The sequence below is a fragment of the Scyliorhinus torazame genome, chromosome 8 (assembly GCF_047496885.1).
Source record: "Scyliorhinus torazame isolate Kashiwa2021f chromosome 8, sScyTor2.1, whole genome shotgun sequence".
In the NCBI taxonomy this organism is placed as follows: Eukaryota; Metazoa; Chordata; class Chondrichthyes; order Carcharhiniformes; family Scyliorhinidae; genus Scyliorhinus; species Scyliorhinus torazame.
Genome location: NC_092714.1, coordinates 196,696,927 through 196,717,832, shown reverse-complemented (window position 1 = coordinate 196,717,832; position 20,906 = coordinate 196,696,927). Strand labels below are relative to the sequence as shown.

At 46.4% G+C, this 20,906-nt stretch overlaps 1 protein-coding gene across 2 annotated transcripts in view; it reads right to left on the bottom strand.

The window, feature by feature from the left end:
* LOC140428329 (uncharacterized) overlaps nt 1-20,906 on the bottom strand; it is a 199,923-nt gene that overhangs the window by 153,549 nt on the left and 25,468 nt on the right. For both annotated transcript variants that reach the window (XM_072514684.1, XM_072514683.1), the window contains exons 2-5: nt 15,603-15,728; nt 7,176-7,250; nt 4,610-4,783; nt 1,614-1,771 (exon numbers count right to left, since the gene is read on the bottom strand). In XM_072514684.1, the coding sequence (XP_072370785.1) occupies nt 1,614-1,771; nt 4,610-4,783; nt 7,176-7,250; nt 15,603-15,728 (533 nt within the window). The remainder of the gene's footprint in view (nt 1-1,613; nt 1,772-4,609; nt 4,784-7,175; nt 7,251-15,602; nt 15,729-20,906) is intronic.

Below are 20,906 nucleotides of genomic sequence, written 5' to 3'. Positions count from 1 at the left end.
ATACGGTACACCATGATGCCGAGGAGCGATTGGAGGACAGATGCTGGGTCCTGATTGGATCTGCCACCTACTGGGCTCCACCCAGTTAGGCGGGGTATAAGAACCCAGTTTCTCCCAGCAGCTGCATTCTGTAACTGAGCTGCTGGGGAACAAGTCTGCTCAATAAAGCCTTGATTGAAGTTCTCTACGTCTTGCCTCGTGTGTGAGCGATTGTGCTACAATGTGAAAATATATATACAGGTACATGCCCTAACCCCTATCACTAAACCGTGCCCTGCACCCAAACAAACTTAAATGGTGTCTACTTTTCTGGTCTTGCGTGCCCCAACGCTATGTCCAGATGGATTCCTAGATGGCACATCAGGAGTATAGGTGGCCTGCTGTGATTCCCGCCCTGTGGAGCAGGTCCCCTTTGGCAGGCGTCTTCCGGGGCGACCGGACTTGAATGGGCCCGGCTGCTGCTCAGGTGTCCCAGGTGGTGTGGTGCCACCCTGCTCTTCCTGTTGTCCACCAGATGTGCCAGGCACAGGAGGATATGGGGGGGAAGTCCGAGGTGCTGCAGTATTCCAGCACCTCCCCTGCGGGAGTCACTGCATAGGTACATCACCTCCTCCTCCCTTGGGGTGCCCAATGACCCTGGGATACTCCATGGGAGGGGGATGCGAGTGAAGCTATCCCCTGAGGTCCACCCCCCACTTCCCCCCACCTGGCACTGCCAGTCCTGGAGGCCTACTGGCATTTCGATCAGGGTTCGTATGCTTGTGGCCATGGAGCACAGGGGGTGGGCCATCTCCGTCTGGGACTGCGCCACATCACTTTGCGACTGTGCCATCACCTTCTGGGTCTGTGTCACATCAGCCAGCGACTGCGCCATCTCCCTCTGGGAGTGGGCCACCTCCCTCTGTGTCTGCATCACATCGGCCAGCGCCTGGCTAATACTGGTGACGTTCCCAGCCATGGCCTGCTGAGACTAGGCCTTGCTCAGGAGTGCCACTGCGATGTCCAGGTGGCTCTGGCACATGGCCGCCTCTGAGAAGGCCTTCTGAAAATCCAAATAAACTGCATCAACCTTCTCCCTCTGATCACCTCTACCAGTTACATCCTTGAAGAATTCCAGTAGAGTTGCCATGCATGATTTTCATTTCATTCATCCACGCTGACTCTATCCAATCTTGCCACTGTTTTCCAAGTGATCTGCTACTTAATCTTTTATAATAGACTCTAACACTTTTCCAACTACTGATATCAAGCTGACTGGCCTATAATTGCATGTTTGCTCTCTACCTTCCTTTTTAAATAATGGGGTTACATTCGCTATCTTCCAATTCATAGAAACTGTTCCAGAGTTAATAGAATCTTGGAGGATGACCACCTATGCATCCACTATTTCTAGGGCCATTTCCTTAAGATCAACGATCACCTTTGTGAATAGGAGAGCAGACCCAAAATGACATACGGCCTAATCCTCTTATTCTGTTATTCTTGCACAGCGCTGCATGTCACAGCAAATTACTTTCACTGTAATTCATAGAACAAGACAAATTTCCCTGGAAGTAATCAGGAAAGCATTTTGTTTTAAAGAACAGAATTGATCAAAAATGATTGGTTTGTACCTGTTCCATTTTACTGATGCAAGGCCTCCTTTCTGCAGTTCTAATTGCCCCTCTTTTATGACCCCAGTCTCTGGCTGTGGGGTGCAACTGTTACTCCCATGTGTCTGATGGGTTTCATAAATGTTATTTTTAATGATCTGGTTCAAAAGTTTAATGATCTGTAATCAAATTTGACAAAATGTGAATTAAGTCATTGTATTAAACACATTCAGGTCACTGGAACAAAGACTAGGACTGGAATTATCCTGCCATTGGGATTCTCTTTTCCCGCCGACAGTGCATCGCCCATCCACAGATTTCCTGGCGGCTTCGAGTGGCGTCAATGGGAAATCCCATTGACAAGCAGTGAGAAGAGAGAATTCTGCCACCAGCAGACAACGCACGGCCAAGAAACATGTGGCTGGGGAAACGCAGGATACCACCCGACGCTTTCGAAAAAGTCTCTTAAATGTCAGATAATGTTCACAGAATCAAAGAATAATACAGTGCAGAATAGGCCCTTCGGCCCATCGAGTCTGCACCAACGCATGAAAAACACCTGACCTGCCTATCTAATCCCATTTGCCAGTACTAGGCCCATAGCCTTGAATATCATGACTTGCCAAGTGCTCATCCAGGTACTTTTTAAAGGATGTGCGGCAACCTACCTCTACCACCCTCCCAGGTAGTGCATTCCAGACTGTCACGACCCTCTGGGTAAAAATATTTTTTGCCGAATCTCCCCACAGACCTCCTGCCCCTCACCTTGAACGTGTATCCTCCATAACTGATCCTTCAACAGAGGGGGAACAGCTGCTCCCTATTCCCCCTGCCCATGCCCCTCATAATCTTGTACACCTCGATCAGATCGCCCCTCAGTCTTCACTGCTCAACAACCCAAACCTATCCAACCTCTTTTCACAACTTAAATGTTCCGTCCCAGGCAACATCCTAGTGAATGGCCCCTGCAACCTTTCCGGTGTAATTACATCCTTCCTATAATATGGCGAGCAGAATTGCACACAGTACTCCAGCTGTGGCCTCACCAATATTCTATACAACTCCAACATGGCCTTCCTGCTTTTGCAATCTATGCCTCGATTGATAAAGGTAAGTGTCCCATATGCCTTTTTCACCACCCTATTTACCTGCCCTTCTGCCTTCAGAGATCTATGGACAAACACGCCAAGGTCCGTTTGTTCCTCGAAACTTCCCAGTGTCAGGCCATTCATTGAAAAGAGTGATTCAAACAACAGGAAATAAAGCAATTCAACCAGTTTCTTGCTTTCGGGCACAGTTCAGTGACCCCGTTGCGCTTGGATACATGTCGGACGCGACAGATGAATCATGCGAGATCATGAATCACAAATCACTCGACACGCTCCACCCAGCGCAATCTGGATCACATTCTCGCTGGGCGTGATCCAGATCAGCATACTTAAATGAACCTAATGGCACTTCCAGGGTGCCCAGATGGTACTGCCAGGTTTCCAGGGGCACTGTCAGAGTGCCAGGCTGGCATTGCTGAGGTGCCCAGGTACTAGGTTGACATTGCCGTGGTTTGAGCCAATCTGGGCCTTGCCACTTGGAGGGAGGGTGGGGAATTTTGGTGCTGCCGAGCAAAATGCCGCACCGACTGTGAACAGCTGCTCCTGCTGGCGAGATCAGCTCGGCAGCAGGAAATCAACTAAAGTGTGACCTTGGCGAAGAGAAACTCCCAGAGGCCAAAAGAAGCAGCACAGTGCCATTGAATAGTGGGGTGTTTCTCAGTGCTGGAGCCATTGCCCAATCGTGCCCTTTGTCTTTTTTCTTTAAAAAAACAGAAAACTTACAAATATTAGTATTCATGTCGAGAGGGCTAGAATATAAGACCAGGGATGCACTTCTGAGGTTATATAAGGATCAGATCAGACCCCATTTGGAGTATTGTGAGCAGTTTTGTGCCCTGTATCTAATTAAGGATGTGCTAGCCTTGGAAAGGATCCAGAGGAGTTCCACAAGAATGATCCCTGGAATGAAGAGCTTGTCGTATGAGGGATGGTTGAGGACTCTGGGTCTGTACTAATTGGAGTTTAGAAGGATGAGGGGGGATCTTATTGAAACTTACAGGATACTGCGAGACCTGGATAGAGTGGACGTGGAGAGGATGTTTCCATTTGTAGGAAAAACTAGAAGCAGAGGACACAGTCTCAGACTAAAGAGCCGATCCTTTAAAGCAGAGATGAGGAGGAATTTCTTCAGCGAATCTGTGGAACTCTTTGCCGCAGAAGGCTGTGGAGGCCAAATCACTGAGTGTCTTTAAGACAGCGATAGATCGGTTTTTGATCAATAAGGGGATCAGGGGTTATGGGGAGAAGGCAGGAGAATGGGGATGAGAAAAATAGCAGCCATGATTGAATGGCGGAGCAGACTCGATGGGCCGAGTGGCCTAATTCTGCTCCTGTGTCTTATGGTTTTATGGTCTAATGTAACACATGGTTTGCCGAGGCTCAGCTTAAAAAAGTTAATTTGGATCTCCAGCTTATGCTGAAGTATTAGATCTTGGCAACGGAACAAATTACGTCTGATCATTGGGTTCATTGCCCCAGTGGGAGTGTGGAAGAAAACAGCCAGGGTTTGCTATTCTTAAAGAAAAGAGGGCAAGTTAGTGTGCAGATAATTAGACTCAGCTTTGATATTACTCCCTTAATTTATCTCCCCAATGGTCAAATTGCCTATTAGCACACTCTGTACTGTAGGCTCAAAAGTGAAGTGTCAGAAGGCAGCAGGCACTGGTCAAACAATACCCTAAAATGGCGCCTGCAGTTTCCTGAAAGGAAGGAGGAGTGAAATTGCAAAGAGAGGTCATTATAAAAAATATATATTAAACTGACATTTCCATTTGCACTATCCCCATTGAGCAAAACCAGGAGAGAAAATGGTCTGAAATATCACTCCCTATATCAATCACGCAACAAAGATTTTAAAGTATGAGTTGATTTAGGTATTTGAAGAATGCAGAAGTATTTGACTTTTACCTTCATTCTATCTTCAGCAGATGTAGCTTCAAGTTCATAATCATGGTGTTCTAAAAAGGAAATACTGATTTTCTGACCTTCGACATGCTCACACGATTTGATAGATTTAAACGAAAACTGTTTCTTAATGATACCTTTTTCAATGTTATACAAGAGCCTTAAATTATAATCAATCTGAAAAAGAAATACACATTTAGGAAATATCAGTAAATACAAATCAACGGCAACTGTAGTAGGGTCAATATTTGAAGGACACTTGAGAAAGAAAGCATTATGTGAAGGAATTGGTTTTGGACATAGGAGAAATGAAATTCTAGGTCAATCATGCAAGACCAATTTTCTTCAGGAAATTCTTCCTGATCTACAAATAAGTAGCGCTTAAATTTTTAAGGAGCGAGTGGCTGGTAATATTGAGTGCATTTGTCGCTTTGATGACACTATGTGATATGGTTTGGATTCAGCTGGTTGAAAGATTTGTCAGTGTTGAATTCTGAATGCTTTAGGATGGGGTTGATTATGAGTGAAGCAAAGTTCTTCCAGTGTCCAAACCAACATCATCCTGAAACAAATACCACCAAAACCATTTTATATGGACACATATTGCCGTGTGCTTCTGAGACCTTGCTGTACCCAAATTGGCACATCCTACATTGATGAATACATTTCACGTATACTTCATTGACTCTGAAGTGCCTTGGGACAAGGTCATGGAAAGCACTATAAGAGCACAATGTTATTTATACTGTAGAAGCTTTGAAATAGTTTATATTGCAGGGTGCAAAAGCATCTATATATCTCAATAAAAATTCATCAATCTGAAACATTGGGGGCAATTTTGTGCCGGCATCAGTCGCGAGTATATACAGCAATGCGGACGCAAAGTCCCACGCGGGAGTCGGGAAACAAGATTCTCGCCTGCGAGATCTCATTTCCAAATTTGTCCTGCCCTCGTCGGTGACGTAACGAGTGTGGGTGGGAACATCATTTAAATACAATTGAATACCTTTTAATATTATTAACGGTCACCCCGCTACATGATGCCCCCTCAGTGAATATTCAAGCCCCACAGACGATATAACACAGATTCAGTGGATAGGATCCCACCAGGGGTGCCAGGGTAAGCATAACTCCCAGGGAGAGAGGGACATGCTCAAGGCACTTCCCCCTGGCACTGATTAGCACTGCCCCCTGGCACTGGTCAGCACTGCCAATCTGGCAGTGCTAAACTGTGCGAGCGGGCAGTGTCAAGGGCAGGCCTTCTGGAGAGCCCCATTGGGGGGCAGGGTCCCCTGAGGTGTGGTGGGGGAGGGGGTGGGTGGATGCCTGCGAAGCCCAGATATATTTGCTCAGAGTGGCTGAAAATCTGGTCTGAAAACCCAGCAGAGTATCTGGAGATATATGCGCCAGCTTTCAGTCAGAGACTGACACTGGCAAATTATGGAAAGATTTGGTCATTAACTCGGTTTCTCTCTCCGCAAATACTGCCTGAACTGCTGAATATTTTCAACATTTTCCTTTTTAACTAGTCAAAAGATATTCTGATTTCTGATGTTTGTTGAACCTTGCTGAGTGTGAACTGGATACCAGGGGCGGATATTTCTGCCCCCCCCCCCCTCCCCCCACCGGTGGAGTCTTTTGGCCTCGCCAAAGTCAAATCTTCACAGTCGGTTCCCCAGCCACCGGTGGGGGGGGGGGGGGGGGGGGGGCATGCAAAAGCTCATCGACTCCGGTGAGATCGGAAGATCCCTTGGGCAGTCTGCTGCATGAAAACCTGTTGCATGAGGTGCAGAAAACCCAGGCCCATGTTTTCTACCTTACAACAGAGACTACACTTTGAAAATACTTGACTGGTTGTAATGTGCTTGGGACATCACTTTTACATTTTGAGCATTGATCGTATAAAAACTATTCCAATATTTGTTTGCTTTTTTCTGAAAGCTGAATTACTTAATGAAAATGTATTTGAGAAAAGAGAGCTTGCTTATCTCAACATTAAACAGTTGCAATTGGTTCAGTTGCAAGGTTTCTCATCTCATAAGTTAATGAGTACCGGTAGCTCAATTGTGTCACATGTTTTGCTTCTGAACATATACAAATCATACGAAAAGTGGGATTTAAAGCTTGTCCAGTTGGGACCCCAAGGTGAAACATGCCAAGCAGTCTGCCTGGGCTAATTATTTTGAGTTAGACTAACTGCCAGGATGAACTATTTACAACTGTTGCTAAGTTTCTCCTTGCCCTTCCAACCTTGAAGATAAATACACAGTTCTTGAAGATGTAGTGAATCTGTTTGACATATGTAGAGCTTGCTGCATGTGGGCATGGACTGTCTTGCTATCTGAGAAGATTTTTCTTATCCAGGACAGATGAACAGAGTATGATCATCACCAATGATTCCCATGAGAAAGTGATCCAATAATGCAGTTAATGTAATTTACATCATCGTCTTAGTGTTGACCAATGCAATAAAAAGGATTTTAAATTGCTTTGTTGAACAGCATACCCCCTTCAGCAAAGGATATTAAACTGCAAGATATTTAATTACGGAGAACGTTATTCAGCTTACCATCAGTACTCTCTTCTGCCTTCTATATCGATTAAGTTTATAGACGGAAAAGTTGATTTGTATATTTTCAGGCATCTAAAACACAAGAAAATGCAAATCACAAATAAACATAGTTCGGGATGTTACAAAGATTACTCTGATGCACAAGTTACAATCATTTTCATGTCTTTCATTCATTCATGCGGCCAAGGTGTAAGTTTCCAGACCGCCAATGGTGTCAACAGAGTGAAAAGAGACAGATGCCTACAAATAGTTGCTTTTCACAGAACCTAAGTATTGCGAAAGAAAAGAGACATGCTGTTTATAAGATCATAAGAAATCGGAGCAGAAGTAGGCTATTCGGCTCATTGAGCCTGTTATAAGGTTGGGGCTCATTTCATTATAAACTTAACTCAGTTTCCTGCCTGAACCCCCTTTAGCTCTTATCAAAAATCTATCTAATAAAACCAAGGTCCCAGCATTCAATGCGCCATTTAGAAGTGGATGCCCAAGACTCACAACCCTCTGATCAAAGAAATTCCTCTGCACCTTCATCTTAAATTGGTCACCCCTTATTTTTAAACTGTGGCCCCTAGTTCTAGATTCCCCCCACGGGAGGAAACATCCTCGAAGGATGTATCCTGTCAAGCCTCTCAGAATCTTTTTTGTTCCAATAAGATCACCTTCCATTCTTCTGAACTCTAATCGGCATAAGCCCAACTTGCTCAACTTTTCCCCATCAGACCACTTCTTCATCTCAGGATTCAGTTGAGCGAACCTTTTCTAAACTGCTTTCAATGCAAGTATATCGTTCCTTAAGTAAGGAGACCTAAACTGTCCACAGTACTCCAGATATGATCTCAACAGTGCGCCAACAGGTGTAGCATGACTTCTCCACTTTCATATTCAACCCTCCTTGCAATAAATTCTAGGGGCTGGATTCTCTGGTGAAGGGATCCTCTGCTTCGTCGGAAGTGCACTCACGCCCGTGGACCTCCCGACAACGTGGGGGTGCCCACAATGGGAAACCCCATTGGCCAGCTGCCAGGTCGGAGGGTCCCGCTGTCAGCGGGAGTGCGCCGCACCAGAAATCAGATGCGGCAGGACAATCCCGCCCCATTTGTCTTCCTAAATACTTGCATTGAATATCAATATTTTGTGATTCGTGTACAAGGAAATGCACATCTCCCTGCCCAGCAGAATTCTGCAGTCTCTCTCCAAATAATATTCTGTTGTTTTATTCTTCTTGTCAAAGTGGGCAATTTCATATTTTCCCACATTATATTCTATCTGCCAATTTCTATCTGCTTACTATATCCCTTTCACGACTCTTTGTATCCTCCACACAATACACTTTTCAATCTTTCTTTGTATCATCAAAAAATATGCCTGCAAAGCAGTCTGGTCCTTCATCCCAAGCCATTAATAGCGATCATAAATATTTGAGGCCCAGCACTGTTCCCTGTGGCATTCCACTAGTTACTGTTTGCCAACCTGAATATGACCCATTTATCCTGACTCTGTTTTTTGTTTGTTAGCCAATCCTCTATCCATGCCAATACATTACCCCAACACCATGAACTTGTGTGATAACCTTTCATGTGCCCTCATTGAATGCCTTTTGGAAATCTAAATACACTCCATCCACTGGTTTCCCTTTATCCATGTTGCTTGTTACATCCTCAAAGAGCTCTAACAAATTAGTCAAACAGGATTTATTTTTCACCTGTCTGATTGCATTAACATTTTTGAAATATCCTGCTACTACCTCTTTAATAATGGAGTGTAGCATTTTCCCAATTACAGATGTTAAACTAACTGACTTATAGTTCCTTGCTCTCTGTCTGCCCACTTCCTTGAATTTTTAATTCATTCACGGGATGTGAGCTTTGATGGCTAGGCCAGCATCTAATTCCCATCCTTAATTGCCCTTGATCAGATGGTGCTCAGCCACTTCCTTGAACTGCTACAGTCCCATGTTGTGTAGTTACACCAACAGTGCTGTTAGGTAGAGAGTTCTAGGATTTTGACCCAGCGACAGTGAAACTACGATAATATATTTCAAAGTCAGGATGGTGAGTGGCTTGGAGAGAAATTTCCAACTGGTGATGTTCCAATGTATTTGCTGCCCTTGCTCTGGATAGCAGTAGTCATGGATTTGGAATGGATCTAAGGAGCCTTAGATGCTTTATTTAGATGACCTATTTGTATCCGCCCGGTGCCAATGTGCATGTAGCTTGCTATTGTCGCTGGTGGGGGACTGGAGTATCGAAACAGGATGGAGCCTATCCTGTTTTTTGCCTGACGTTTAATTTTCTGCAGGATCAGGAACCCCAATACAGGCGGAGAGCGGCAGAGAATACATCCTGTTCTGTTTTAAGTATTGCGCGCACTTGTCGGTTGAGTACAGTCAGTACTCTGCCTATTGTGAAAAGCCAAAGGGAGATGCTCAAAACAATTTCACACTGCTATTATGCAGTGGCAATACGTGTGGCATTTTCCATTATCAGGATTTTTAAAATTTGTTTAGGGGGCGTGGGCATCGCAGGCTGTGCCAGCATTTATTGCCCATCCCTAATTGCCCTTGAGGGCACAGTTTAGGGTCAACCACATTGCTGTGGGTCTGGAGTCACATGTAGGTCAGGCCAGGTAAGGGTGGCAGATTTCCCTCCCTAAAGAATGTTTGAGAACCAGGATGCTGCCATCAAACCAAAAAGACATGCTGCCTACCACAAAATAAGTAATGTGGTATAAGAATTTCAGTGCTGATGTGATGCCTGGCACATAGGCATACGTCTGATGGATCATATCAAACAGCACATCCCTTCAGCTATTCGCAATGGGCAGCGCACTAACTGTACTTAATGAGCCTGGGTGTGCAAAACTAGAACATAATGCTGAATGTGATTGTGCATTGGGCATCACTTGCTGAACAATCCAGAGTGTGCTCAGAATTACACTAACAATCAATTTAAGGTTATCAGTTGGGCTTGCAGTGTAGCTCACTTAGGCTCGCTAGAAATAACATATTTCTTATGTAGGGACTTGTTCTCTACAGGAAAATTGAACATTTTGGGCATTGTCACTTTTTCTAAATAAACAGAAATGTGGGGGACAATAGTTCCCTGCTGCATTCTCCATGGCAATGCCTTGACCAGAGTTGACTTTTTTTCATGCAGTTGAAATTGTTGTTCCCTTTGAAATTTGCCATTCTTGCATCTGTCCTGATGTGTGCAAGATGAAAAGCTTTGGCAGCATGTCACTTAATCCAGCAGTAACCAATGTGCGCACAGTGATACTTGACTGCCTCACTATTGTTGCTGTGCCACCTTGGTATGAAACTGTTCCCCAACCCCATCAGGCATTCCTAAAAAATCCCTGTGCTGGGTCTCATTACGTTTGTACATTTTTTAAACATGCTTTGCCACTGGGCTTTTCCTCTCATAAAGATGATAAAAATCAACCTTGTGAGAATAAGATTCAACATACAAAGACCTATGGTTGTGTTGTTCACCAGTTGAAATGACTCCATAGTTTATAGAGCATAGTTCTTTCCCATCACATTTTCATCTGTTTTATAACACTACTCTCCTTTATATGTGCCACCAAGGAATAAAGCACAGAGCATCAGTTATATAATGAGGCTTGATGTAGTATAAGAGTCTTGGATTCTCCAAGGTTAGGAGTAACTGCAGAGCATTGTTGGATAAAGCATAATAGCAAGAAATGCAGTCCCACTGCAAAATAAAAGCTCATGTCACTTCACGTTTAAAAGATAAAGCAAAACTCTGTTAAGTGGCGTACTTTCAGAGTCGAGCATGGTGCAATTTTATGTCATATCTTGATCCACTGCAAAGTATTTTTTGCTTTGCATTTACCTTGACACATCAGCGTACCAATCCAACATTTGAGATTCCCACTAATTACAATAGGCAGTGGTTACAGACCAACTTTTGATTTTAAACTTTGACATAAAATCAAAAATGGAAAAAAGATTCAGAGGGTTCATTGATTTGTTTGGGATCGTAACATCATATCAACTCTTTTTGAACTTCAAAATTGTCACTAGCAAGAAAGACTGGTTAAAAGAAAATGCGTTCAAGCGAGGCTGGGGGGGATGGGGGGGGCAATGATTTCCTGCTAAGTCTCGGATTGACAGTACAGATGATTAATATAGAGATCTGTTACTGTAGTCAGAGTGAAGACATTGTACAATAATCATTTGGCAGTGCCGAACTTCAGTATTGCTGACAAAAGAGACATTCTATTGAAGCTTTTTGTCTTGCACTCATCAGGCCAGATACACAAAAATACCGATTGTAAAGGGAACAACAATTTGTACTACATGAGAAGAGATGACTGATTCATTGGCAAGTGGACTCTGACTGGTAGAGACATTGCCATGGAGAGGGAAACAGGGAACAGTTACCTGCCAAGCTTTTATTTAAATTCAAACCAGGCAGGTCAACTTTGATTGTTCAAGGCATTCCCATGGGAAGTTAAAATTTCCATAGTCTCAGATGATCATAGACTGCTTTCCCCTTTGAGGGGGAGAGCTGTCTGGTGATGATTTAACCTGAGGATCACCACACCTCAGGAGAAGGGCAAGTTTGAGGAGGCAGGCCTTCATGAATCACCTGAATTACCTTTGGGAATGAACCATGGACTGCAAGTCCCCCAAGTTTCTGTTTAGTTGTAAAGGGAGCAATGTGTTGAGTTGCTCCTTCTGTGTAGCAAAGATGGTGCCCTGTTGGTGAATATAGATACTGCGACCCAAACCGATAATCTTAAATTGATTGCCAGTGTAATTCTTTGAACAACCGGGATTGTTTGCCAAGTGCTGTCCAATTGCAGAATTACACTTAATGAAGGACAATGTGGTCAGAATTTTCCCATATCTTTTTTCCAGAGTGTTAGGTTAGGATTGAAGCCCTGAGTGTAGCTCTCCAGCTGCACAGTCAACTTTTAGTCCAGATTTTGAGCCACTCTGAAAAATAAATTCAGGGGCGTGGTCTACATCACTGTGGCAGGGTGGGGCCTCAGAGAGCTGGTGAGGCCGGCTCCCCAATCAGCACAGAAAATAAACCCTCCAGCCCTCCACCATGCTCACGGGAGACCCGCCCTGCCCCCAATGGGGCTCCCTAGAAGGCCTGTGCCCTGACACGTCTCTCTCCCTCCGGGTGCCATCATTCCCTTAGTGCCCAAAGGGGCTCCCCTATTTGGACAGCACGGTAGCATAATAGTTAGCACTGTTGCTTCACAGCGCTACGGACCCGGGTTCGATTCCCGGCTTGGATGATAATCTGAGTGGAGTCTGCATGTTCTGCCTGCGTCTGCGTGAGTTTCCTCCGGGTGCTCCGGTTTCCTTCCACAAGTCCCAAAATACATGCTTGTTTGCTGAATTGGACATTCTGAATTCTCCCTCTGTTAACCCGAACAGGCGCTGGAGTGAGCATCTAAGGGCTTTTCACAGTAACTTCATTGCAGTGTTAATGTAAGCCTACTTGTGACACTAATAAAGATTATTATCCAATTATTATTATTGACCGATTCCCATTTCTCCAAACCTGCTCTAAACCTCACTGATGTGACGTCAGGTCGGCGAGGCTTGAATATTCAGTGAGGGGGGAAATCATCTGGCAGGGGGTCTGCATAATTAAATTAAAATGTAAATCCATTAAAATGAGATTCTTGCCCTTTGTGGTCATGAACCTCGTTACATCATCGGAAAGGGCCGTGGAAAATCTGGAAACAAGATCTCACCAGTGAGAATCTCGTTTCCCAATTCTCGTGAGGTTTTGTGCCTACATCACTGTCCTTGCTGATGGCGGATGCGGATGCAAAATCACACTCTATGTTTTGAGCTTTGCATGCAGGGGCTGGTTGTATACGATCAGCACTTTGCCTGTTGTGAACAGCTGAAAGGATGTGCAGTTTGATATGATCCACCAGTCATTTGGATGTATGGCCTACGTAACTGGCATCAGACAGGCAATGAATTTCAGCCATCACCTTAGTCATTTGTATGATTGGCAGAATGTCTTTTTTACTTGATGGCAGCATCTTGTTCATGGAGAGTATCATGCGTGTTGCTATGGCTAGTTGCAGCATGAAATGGCTAGCTTCACCTTCACTCAAAGTTTCCAGACACACACTCAAAGTTTCCAGACACAATGGGCGGGATTCCCCACCCTTCCGCCGGGTCGTAGAATCGCCGGGGCGCGGCATGAATTCCGCTCCGACGCCGGCTGCCGAATTCTCTGGCGGCGTTTTTTGGGCGGGGGAAGGGATCGTGCCACGCTGGTCGGAGGCCGTTGGCAGTGGCCCCCCCCCCCCGGCGATCCTCCAGGCCCCGATGGGCCATGCGGCCGCCCGTTTTCGGGCAGTCCCACCGGCGTGGATTAGACCAGGTCCATACCGGCAGGACCTGGCTTTGAGGTCGGCCCGCAGAGTCCTCGGGGGGGGGGGATCCAGCCCCGGGGGTGGAACCCACGGTGTCCTGGCTCGCGATCAGAGCCCACCGATCTGTGGACGGGCCTGTGCCGTGGGGGCACTCTTCACCTCCTACACGGCCTCTGTAAAGCTCCGCGATGGCCGGCGCAGAGAAGAACCCCCCTGCACATGCGCAGGAAGCACAGCAGCGTTACTGCACATGCGCCAGAACACGCTGCCGCTCCTGCGCATGCGCCAACTCAGGCCGACCGTCAGAGGCCCTTCGGCGCCAGTTGGCGCAGCGCCAACCACTCCAGCACCGGCCTAGCCCCCGGAGGTGCAGAGGATTCCGCACCTTCCGGGCGGCCTGACTCCGGAGTGGTTCATGCCACTCTTTGGCGCCGGTACGGCCCACCCCGCCGATTGCGGGAGAATGCGGCCCTTTATTCATTCAGGGTAATCTGAGGTAGACTGGGCATTTTTCAGGAAATTGGTGTCTGTAGGCCCATTCATGAGATTTTGTGATCAATGATATGATCAAGATGGCTTTGATGCACCCTATTTCAGTATCAAACTTGTACAGTAAGCAGATGACTCGCGCCCTTCAGGCAATGTTGCTGATGAGGCCAATCTTGTAGCAGAGGGATCTGGGGGAATCCCAGTACACATACTGACCAGTGAAGGTAGGCTTGCAATAGACAGTCATCAAGAACTCATTTCTTAACTATCACATTGAGGAAAGGGAGCTTATTTGACTGCTCTATTTCAGAGGTGAATTGAGCAGAGGATGATGCACATTAAACTGTGTAAAGAGATTTTCACGTGCACCTACAGATTCAAGTACAGCAAATGTATCATCTACATATCAGAAATATGCAAGGGGTATGAGGTTGAGTGCCATTCCATCAAAAACATGTTTCTCGTGGAAATTGAAAAAGCGACTTTGTGAGAGCTGGGCCTTGCGTATCTGTTCTGATGAGTGCAAGATGAAAAATTTTGACGTATGTCTCGTGTTTCAGTAAAACATTAAACAATACTGCTGCAATAAGGCAGCATGGTAGCATTGTGGATAGCACAATTGCTTCACAGCTCCAGGGTCCCAGGTTCGATTCCAGCTTGGGTCACTGTCTGTGCGAAGTCTGCACATCCTCCCTGTGTGTGCGTGGGTTTCCTCCGGGTGCTCCGGTTTCCTCCCACAGTCCAAAGATGTGCAGGTTAGGTGGATTGGCCGTGATAAATTGCCCTTCGTGTCCAAAATTGCCCTTAGTATTGGGTGGGGTTACTGGGTTATGGGGATAGGGTGGAGGTGTTGACCTTGGGTAGGGTGCTCTTTCCAAGAGCCGGTGCAGACTTGATGGGCCGAATGGCCTCCTTCTGCACTGTAAATTCTATGAAATACTGTTTTTTCATAAATAGCCTTGAGATAATTATCCTCCATGCTGTGTTCGAAATCTTCACTGTTTACCCCATTTCCACCCCCAAGTATCCAAATATGAAACCGAAACAGCATCTGGAGAAACAGCCAACAGACTTATTGAATCTAGCGCAAACCAATATTGAATCGTTCATTTGCTGCCCAACTGAAGTTTAAATTAAATGCCATTAAAAATAAACATTACAGTACAGCACCAGAAATAGTTCATCTTTCCCAAAACATCCCTACTAATGGTATTTAGTAGACTAAAAGATGGGTCTGCCAAAAACAAACATTGGAAATATACAATAGCTATAATTGTAAGTCCCAAAGAGCTTGCTCCTGTCATGATAGGATATTTTTCTTGGTACACCTATTACAAATTCTTTGTTAGCAATAGTTAATTGGCACACATATGATGCTGTATTCTACTCTTATGTCATTTTGATGAACCCATTATAAAACTTAAGCACATTTATTTACTGCAAAGCAATCTGCTGACTAAATGGATAACCATGCTTTAAGTAAACAAAGATTAGTCAGTCAGCTTCAAATCCTAATATCTTTTTGTGACTAATAAAGAAGAATTGCCATTATCCTACTGTCTCGGCTTTGCTTGGCTCCTGGAGTATTGCCTGGCCACATTGTGCAGCTTTCCAAGCCTCATCGATGGTGAGCTGTCGGTTCTTCACTGCAGTGAGTAACCTGATCTGTTCATCATTGCTGAGCTATGGTGAAATAAGATGAACATTGAAAATGTTAGCCGAGTGACTGAGGATAAAAGGTGAAAGAGAGTTAAATGATCACAATTTCAGTACAACATTGCTCCCAACTGTTACGATCTACATAGAGACTGATAACTTTTAGAAAGAGATAGGAATTTCCCGATGACAGATACAACAAAGGAATCACACAGTAAGATTCCTTGCTTTAAGACTTTCAATGTAGCAAGCTAACATTGACATCAAATAAACATTACTTATTGGCTAATTAATATGGTAATCTACAGAAAAGGTATTCCCCATTTACTTCTTAACACAATCAAAAACACCACACCACACTAACAGAAATGGAGTCCTGTGTTTACAGTCCCAAGTTCCTTCCAGTTATGACAGGATCTCTTCTCCCTGCTTTAGCAGGGTGAATGTCCCAGTGTCCTTTTCAACAATTCCTTTCAACTCAATCTTCAAAGCACAATCAAATTGACTCCCTGTTGCAAGGCACCCTCTAACGTCTTCTAGATCTTTCACTCCCTACAAGCTTTGTTTCTTCAAAATGTGAATCTGTACTCAGCAGTGTTCTGCTTGGTGGTTAACCCCAGAACGTGGTCTGGGACTGGCTGCTTTCAGGTCCGGGACTGGCTGCTTCCAGGTCTGGGAGACCAATGGGTCAGGGGTGGTAATGATGCTACCCGGCTGTGACACCAACCCGACTCTTTCTGTCTCTCTCTCATCCCTCGCAGCTAACCGAGCGATATCAGTATAGAGCCAGTGGAGCTGACTTCTTAATACTGTACTGGAGGAGCACAGACTCCAGCAGCAACACGCAGCGGCATCCAGGGAAGACCCAGCAGCAGGAGACCAGAGGATGGAGGCCGCACTACCCGTGCAGGGAGCACGAAGGCATAGAAGATGACGGAGGATGTACAGGACCCTTCATGGAGCTGTTGGAAAACATGTGGCGTGGAAGACTCCGCTTTAGCTGGTAGACTGTGCGGGTACATATGCAGTATAAAATCTACAGTGCAGAAGGAAACCATTCAGCCCATTGAGTCTGCACCAACCCCTGGAAAGAGCACCCCACATAAGCCACACCTCCACTCCAACCCGTAACCCAGCAACCCCACCTAACCTTTTGGACACATAGGGCCAATTTAGCATGGCCAATCCACCTAACCTGCACATCTTTGGACTGTGGGAGGAAACCCACATATACACGGCGAGAAAGTGCAATCTCCACACAGCCAGTCACCCGAAGCTGGAATTGAACCCGGGTCCCTGGAGCTGTAAGGTAGCAGTGTTAACCACTGTGCCACCGTGCCGCCCCTGTGCCATTCTTGCCAATCTAGCGCCACGTGGCGGTGGAGGATACCCTTTCCTTATGGCCGTAAAGGTCACCCCAGCCATCAATTGTTACATTACGGGGTAATTCCAGGCTCTACGGGTAACCTGTAAGGAATTTTGCAGGCATCTGTCCATAAGTGCATCCGTGACCTCACCCTATCAAGCGCTTTGGACTTGAGTCATTTCAAACGTGGACCAAGCACAGCAAGACTAAAGGGCTACAGACTTTTGCACGCTAGTTGGTCTGCCACAGGTGCAGTGGGTAATCGACTGCACCCATGTGGCTTTTCGAGCACCATGACATCAGGGAGATCCCTACATAAACAGGAAGGAGTTCCACTCCCTGAATGTACAGCGGGTGTGTAACCACCAGGTGTGATTCATACACATGTGTGCATGATTTCCAAGAAGCATGTATGATAGTTACATCCTCAGCTAATAGCAGATCCCTGGCATTTTAGAGGTCACCTCAGGCTGCAGGGGTGGCATATTGGGGACAAGTGTTATCCCCTGAGGCCTTAACTGATTAAACCACTGTGAAGGATGGGGACCACAGCAGAGACTTAGTACAATGAAGCTCACAGTGCCTCCCTATATGTGATAGAGTGGTGTATTGGCCTCGTCATGATGTGCTTCCACTGCCTCGACAGGTCCGGTAGGGCTCTCCAGTACAGCCCTTAAGAGGGTCTCCCACATCATGGTGGTCTGCTGTGCCCTACATAAACTTGGCTCTGCAGTGGGAAGACAACCTTCATGAGGAAGACCTTGAGGAGCTGCATCTATCCTCGGGTAAGGAGGATGTTCAGGAGGGAGTTGAGGACAAGGCCACTGAGGAACTGAAGGATGGAAGCCAGGTGGGGATGAGGATGGGATGGGCAGGAGAGCTGGGGACGCCCACATTGCCTCCCGCTTTAAGGAGTAGGGTCAGTATGTTGTCTGACAGTGCTATCCTTCCTACCCAGGGGCTGAAGGTTGCAGAGATCTTAATCATCAGGGTCCGGGGTTGGGGAGTCTTTGAGTGCCTTTTGCCCGGTCAATGCGAAAGGGTGATGACGACTCACAAGGAGGAATGATCTGTGATGCTCCTCAGTGGCTGTTTATGTCTGACTCCTGTCTGTCCGCTGCCGGCACGCTGACTCCCCGTCTCATGTCTGAATAAGGTTCAGCCCTACATTCTTTTGTCCCTTTGCTCTAGGGAATTAGGGATGAGGGTCTAGGGTTGACTGAATTACGTTTGAGTCCTATCACTGCAAATGAAACATTTGCACTGAGAGGGCCTAAAATCCGACGGGCATGGAGGGCCAATGAGTTCAGGTATGTCCTTATGGGGAGAATTGCTATGCCACTGGGAGGAGGGTAAAAGATTCTGAGGCATTAAGGTGGTGAACAACAATACTGTTTAATTCAGGTCACATGTGCAGATAATGATCCCCAACTAACTGCTTAACTTCACCCGTGCCCACACTGTGCGCCTACAATTCCTTACACTTGCAAACCATCCCACCACATCAGAGTGTGTTCTTAGGATACATATCGAAGCCATAACATGCCATGTTGCCTGAGGTGTCCTTGGTGTGTGTCCTCTGGAGAGCCGGGACCTGGAGGTCCATTGCCAACTTTTGGGTGGCACTGGTTGCCATGCCAGCCTGTTCTGCCTGCTGCACCTGAATTGTGCCACTCTCAGGAGGGGGGGATTTAGATTGGCTGGTTACTCCCAGGTTCTCTTGGATGGAAAGCAATGGGATATGCGTAGGCGGATCCTTCTCCCTCCAGGTACTCATGGGCCCTTGGGTCACTCCATGGGATGGAGGGGCAGATGGAGTGAACCCTAAAACTTCAACATCTGGTGCTGCCAGTCCTGAAGGCCTACCATTGGTCTGTACCATATAGTTAAACCCTTCAGCCATGGTCCTCTGGGACTGAGCCGTGCTTCGGAGTCTTCACGTCATGGACCTAACCTCTTACCCCACTTTCAATTGTGAACACCACCCTCGCAGTGTTGGCCTGGGTGCCAAGCATTGCTGACACCATCTCCTGCAACAGATGGCTTTGGGAATCCTCCATTCGGCTTTGTAGTCGCAGATGTATCGCTGACAAACCGTCCTGGTATTCCTGGCTCTGCCTTTACATCTCCAGCAGCTGAGGGGCGAACGTGTCCAGAGGCACGCCACCTGGCTGGGGCACAGCAGAGTCCTGGCAGACCTCCAATTGTCTGACCCCGAAACGTTCCTGCCTCCTCCTGGTGTGCATCAGAAGCTGTGTGGTGCTCACCAGATAGTGACCGAGATGCCTGCCTGCTCAGTTTGCCCACCAAGGTGCGTGCCTCTGCGATGGCTGCTGGGGGTGATAGCTGTGACAATTCATTCATGTCCTCCACAGAGATCTCCTCAGAGGGCATTGAGGGTGCTGGTGGGAGGTTGTGTGTTGGAGCCCTGCGAAGTGGCGGCATGTGGGATCAAGGTAACATTCTGGGAAGAGTGGAGTGCAGAGCGAAGACAGGGAAACCTATGCTGGCTGATCAGAGTAGCTCATTCATCTTGTTTGTTTCTTGCACACCTGTGCTTTTGGTCAGGCTTCTGACAAAGACTAGTGCTGCCATCATTTCCCAGGCGGGATTTGTCACTTTGCTAGTGGACCTCCTGCCAGCCTAAGAGCATATTGTTGTCTGCCTTCGCCCCACAGCATCCAGCAAACGACTTTGGGTACCCTCCGTAAATCTGGGAGCTGGTGTCCTCACTGTCATCCTCCTGGCTTGAATGAGAGCAAGTACTGTGGAGCCATTTAAATGCAGCTACTCCTACATTGAAGTACTCAGAAGACCCCCAGGGTGGGCGAATCAGATGCATTGCACCTCAAGCGCAGCACATTTCACACAGGAAGAAATACATTTTTCCAAGTGCCTGAAAATTGGGTCTGACGGGAATTTTCTCACCAAAAGTTCCGCCCTGTGAGTCAGTACGCAGCAAGGGCAGCGACCTGCTCCAAAGTGTCAAAGTGATGAAACTGATATGTTAATTTCAAAAGGGTTTGATTTGAGTTGTCAGTCTGATGCTCCAATGTAGCATTAATCAACAAAAGTTTGAGCTTCTGAATCTTTGGACACATCTTTAATTGAAACATTCATTTTCACAAAAAAAGTTACAGGAAGTCAAGGATTTTTGTATTCAACTAGATTTACCTTGTACATTTTCAGCTTTAACAGCTTCACCAGGCTTTGCTCAAACCACTGAAGATAGAAATACCTTCTGCGGGATTCTCCGTTGGCGGGATCCTCCGCTTCACCAACAGCACACCCACGCCCGCGGGTTTCTCTATGGCTTGGGGTGGCAACAATGGGAAGCCCCATTGGCCGGCTGCGGAGATGGAGAATCCTGCTGCCAGCAGGGGACGCTGCGCCAGTAAATGAAGTTGGCAGGACGGAAATTCACGTACCTTATCTCCAGCTAGGTTATTTTCTAATAGGAAATCAACCCTGATAACAGGTCATTTTGAAACAATGCCGAAAGCAACAGGACTAGTGGCCAAATCACACTCTAAGGGCAGGGTCTAGTGGTTGCATTGAGCCCGAAAAGCAGTGCGGTGAGGGGCAACGTGATTGGTAGATGCTGTGAGATCTCATTTCTGGATTCTCACAGGATCACCAGATCTAATGCGATCTCACAAAACGTCACAATGTGAATACTGCACTTTGTGGGCGGGATCACTTGCTGGCAAATCTGCATATTAGAGTGAGACAGCTAGTCTCACTCTAATATGCGCTCCTGAGATCTAACTAGCGCGAGGGATCTAACTTCTCACCTTTAAGACCTTGGGCGAACACCGTTCAGTACTGGTCTCTGCAAA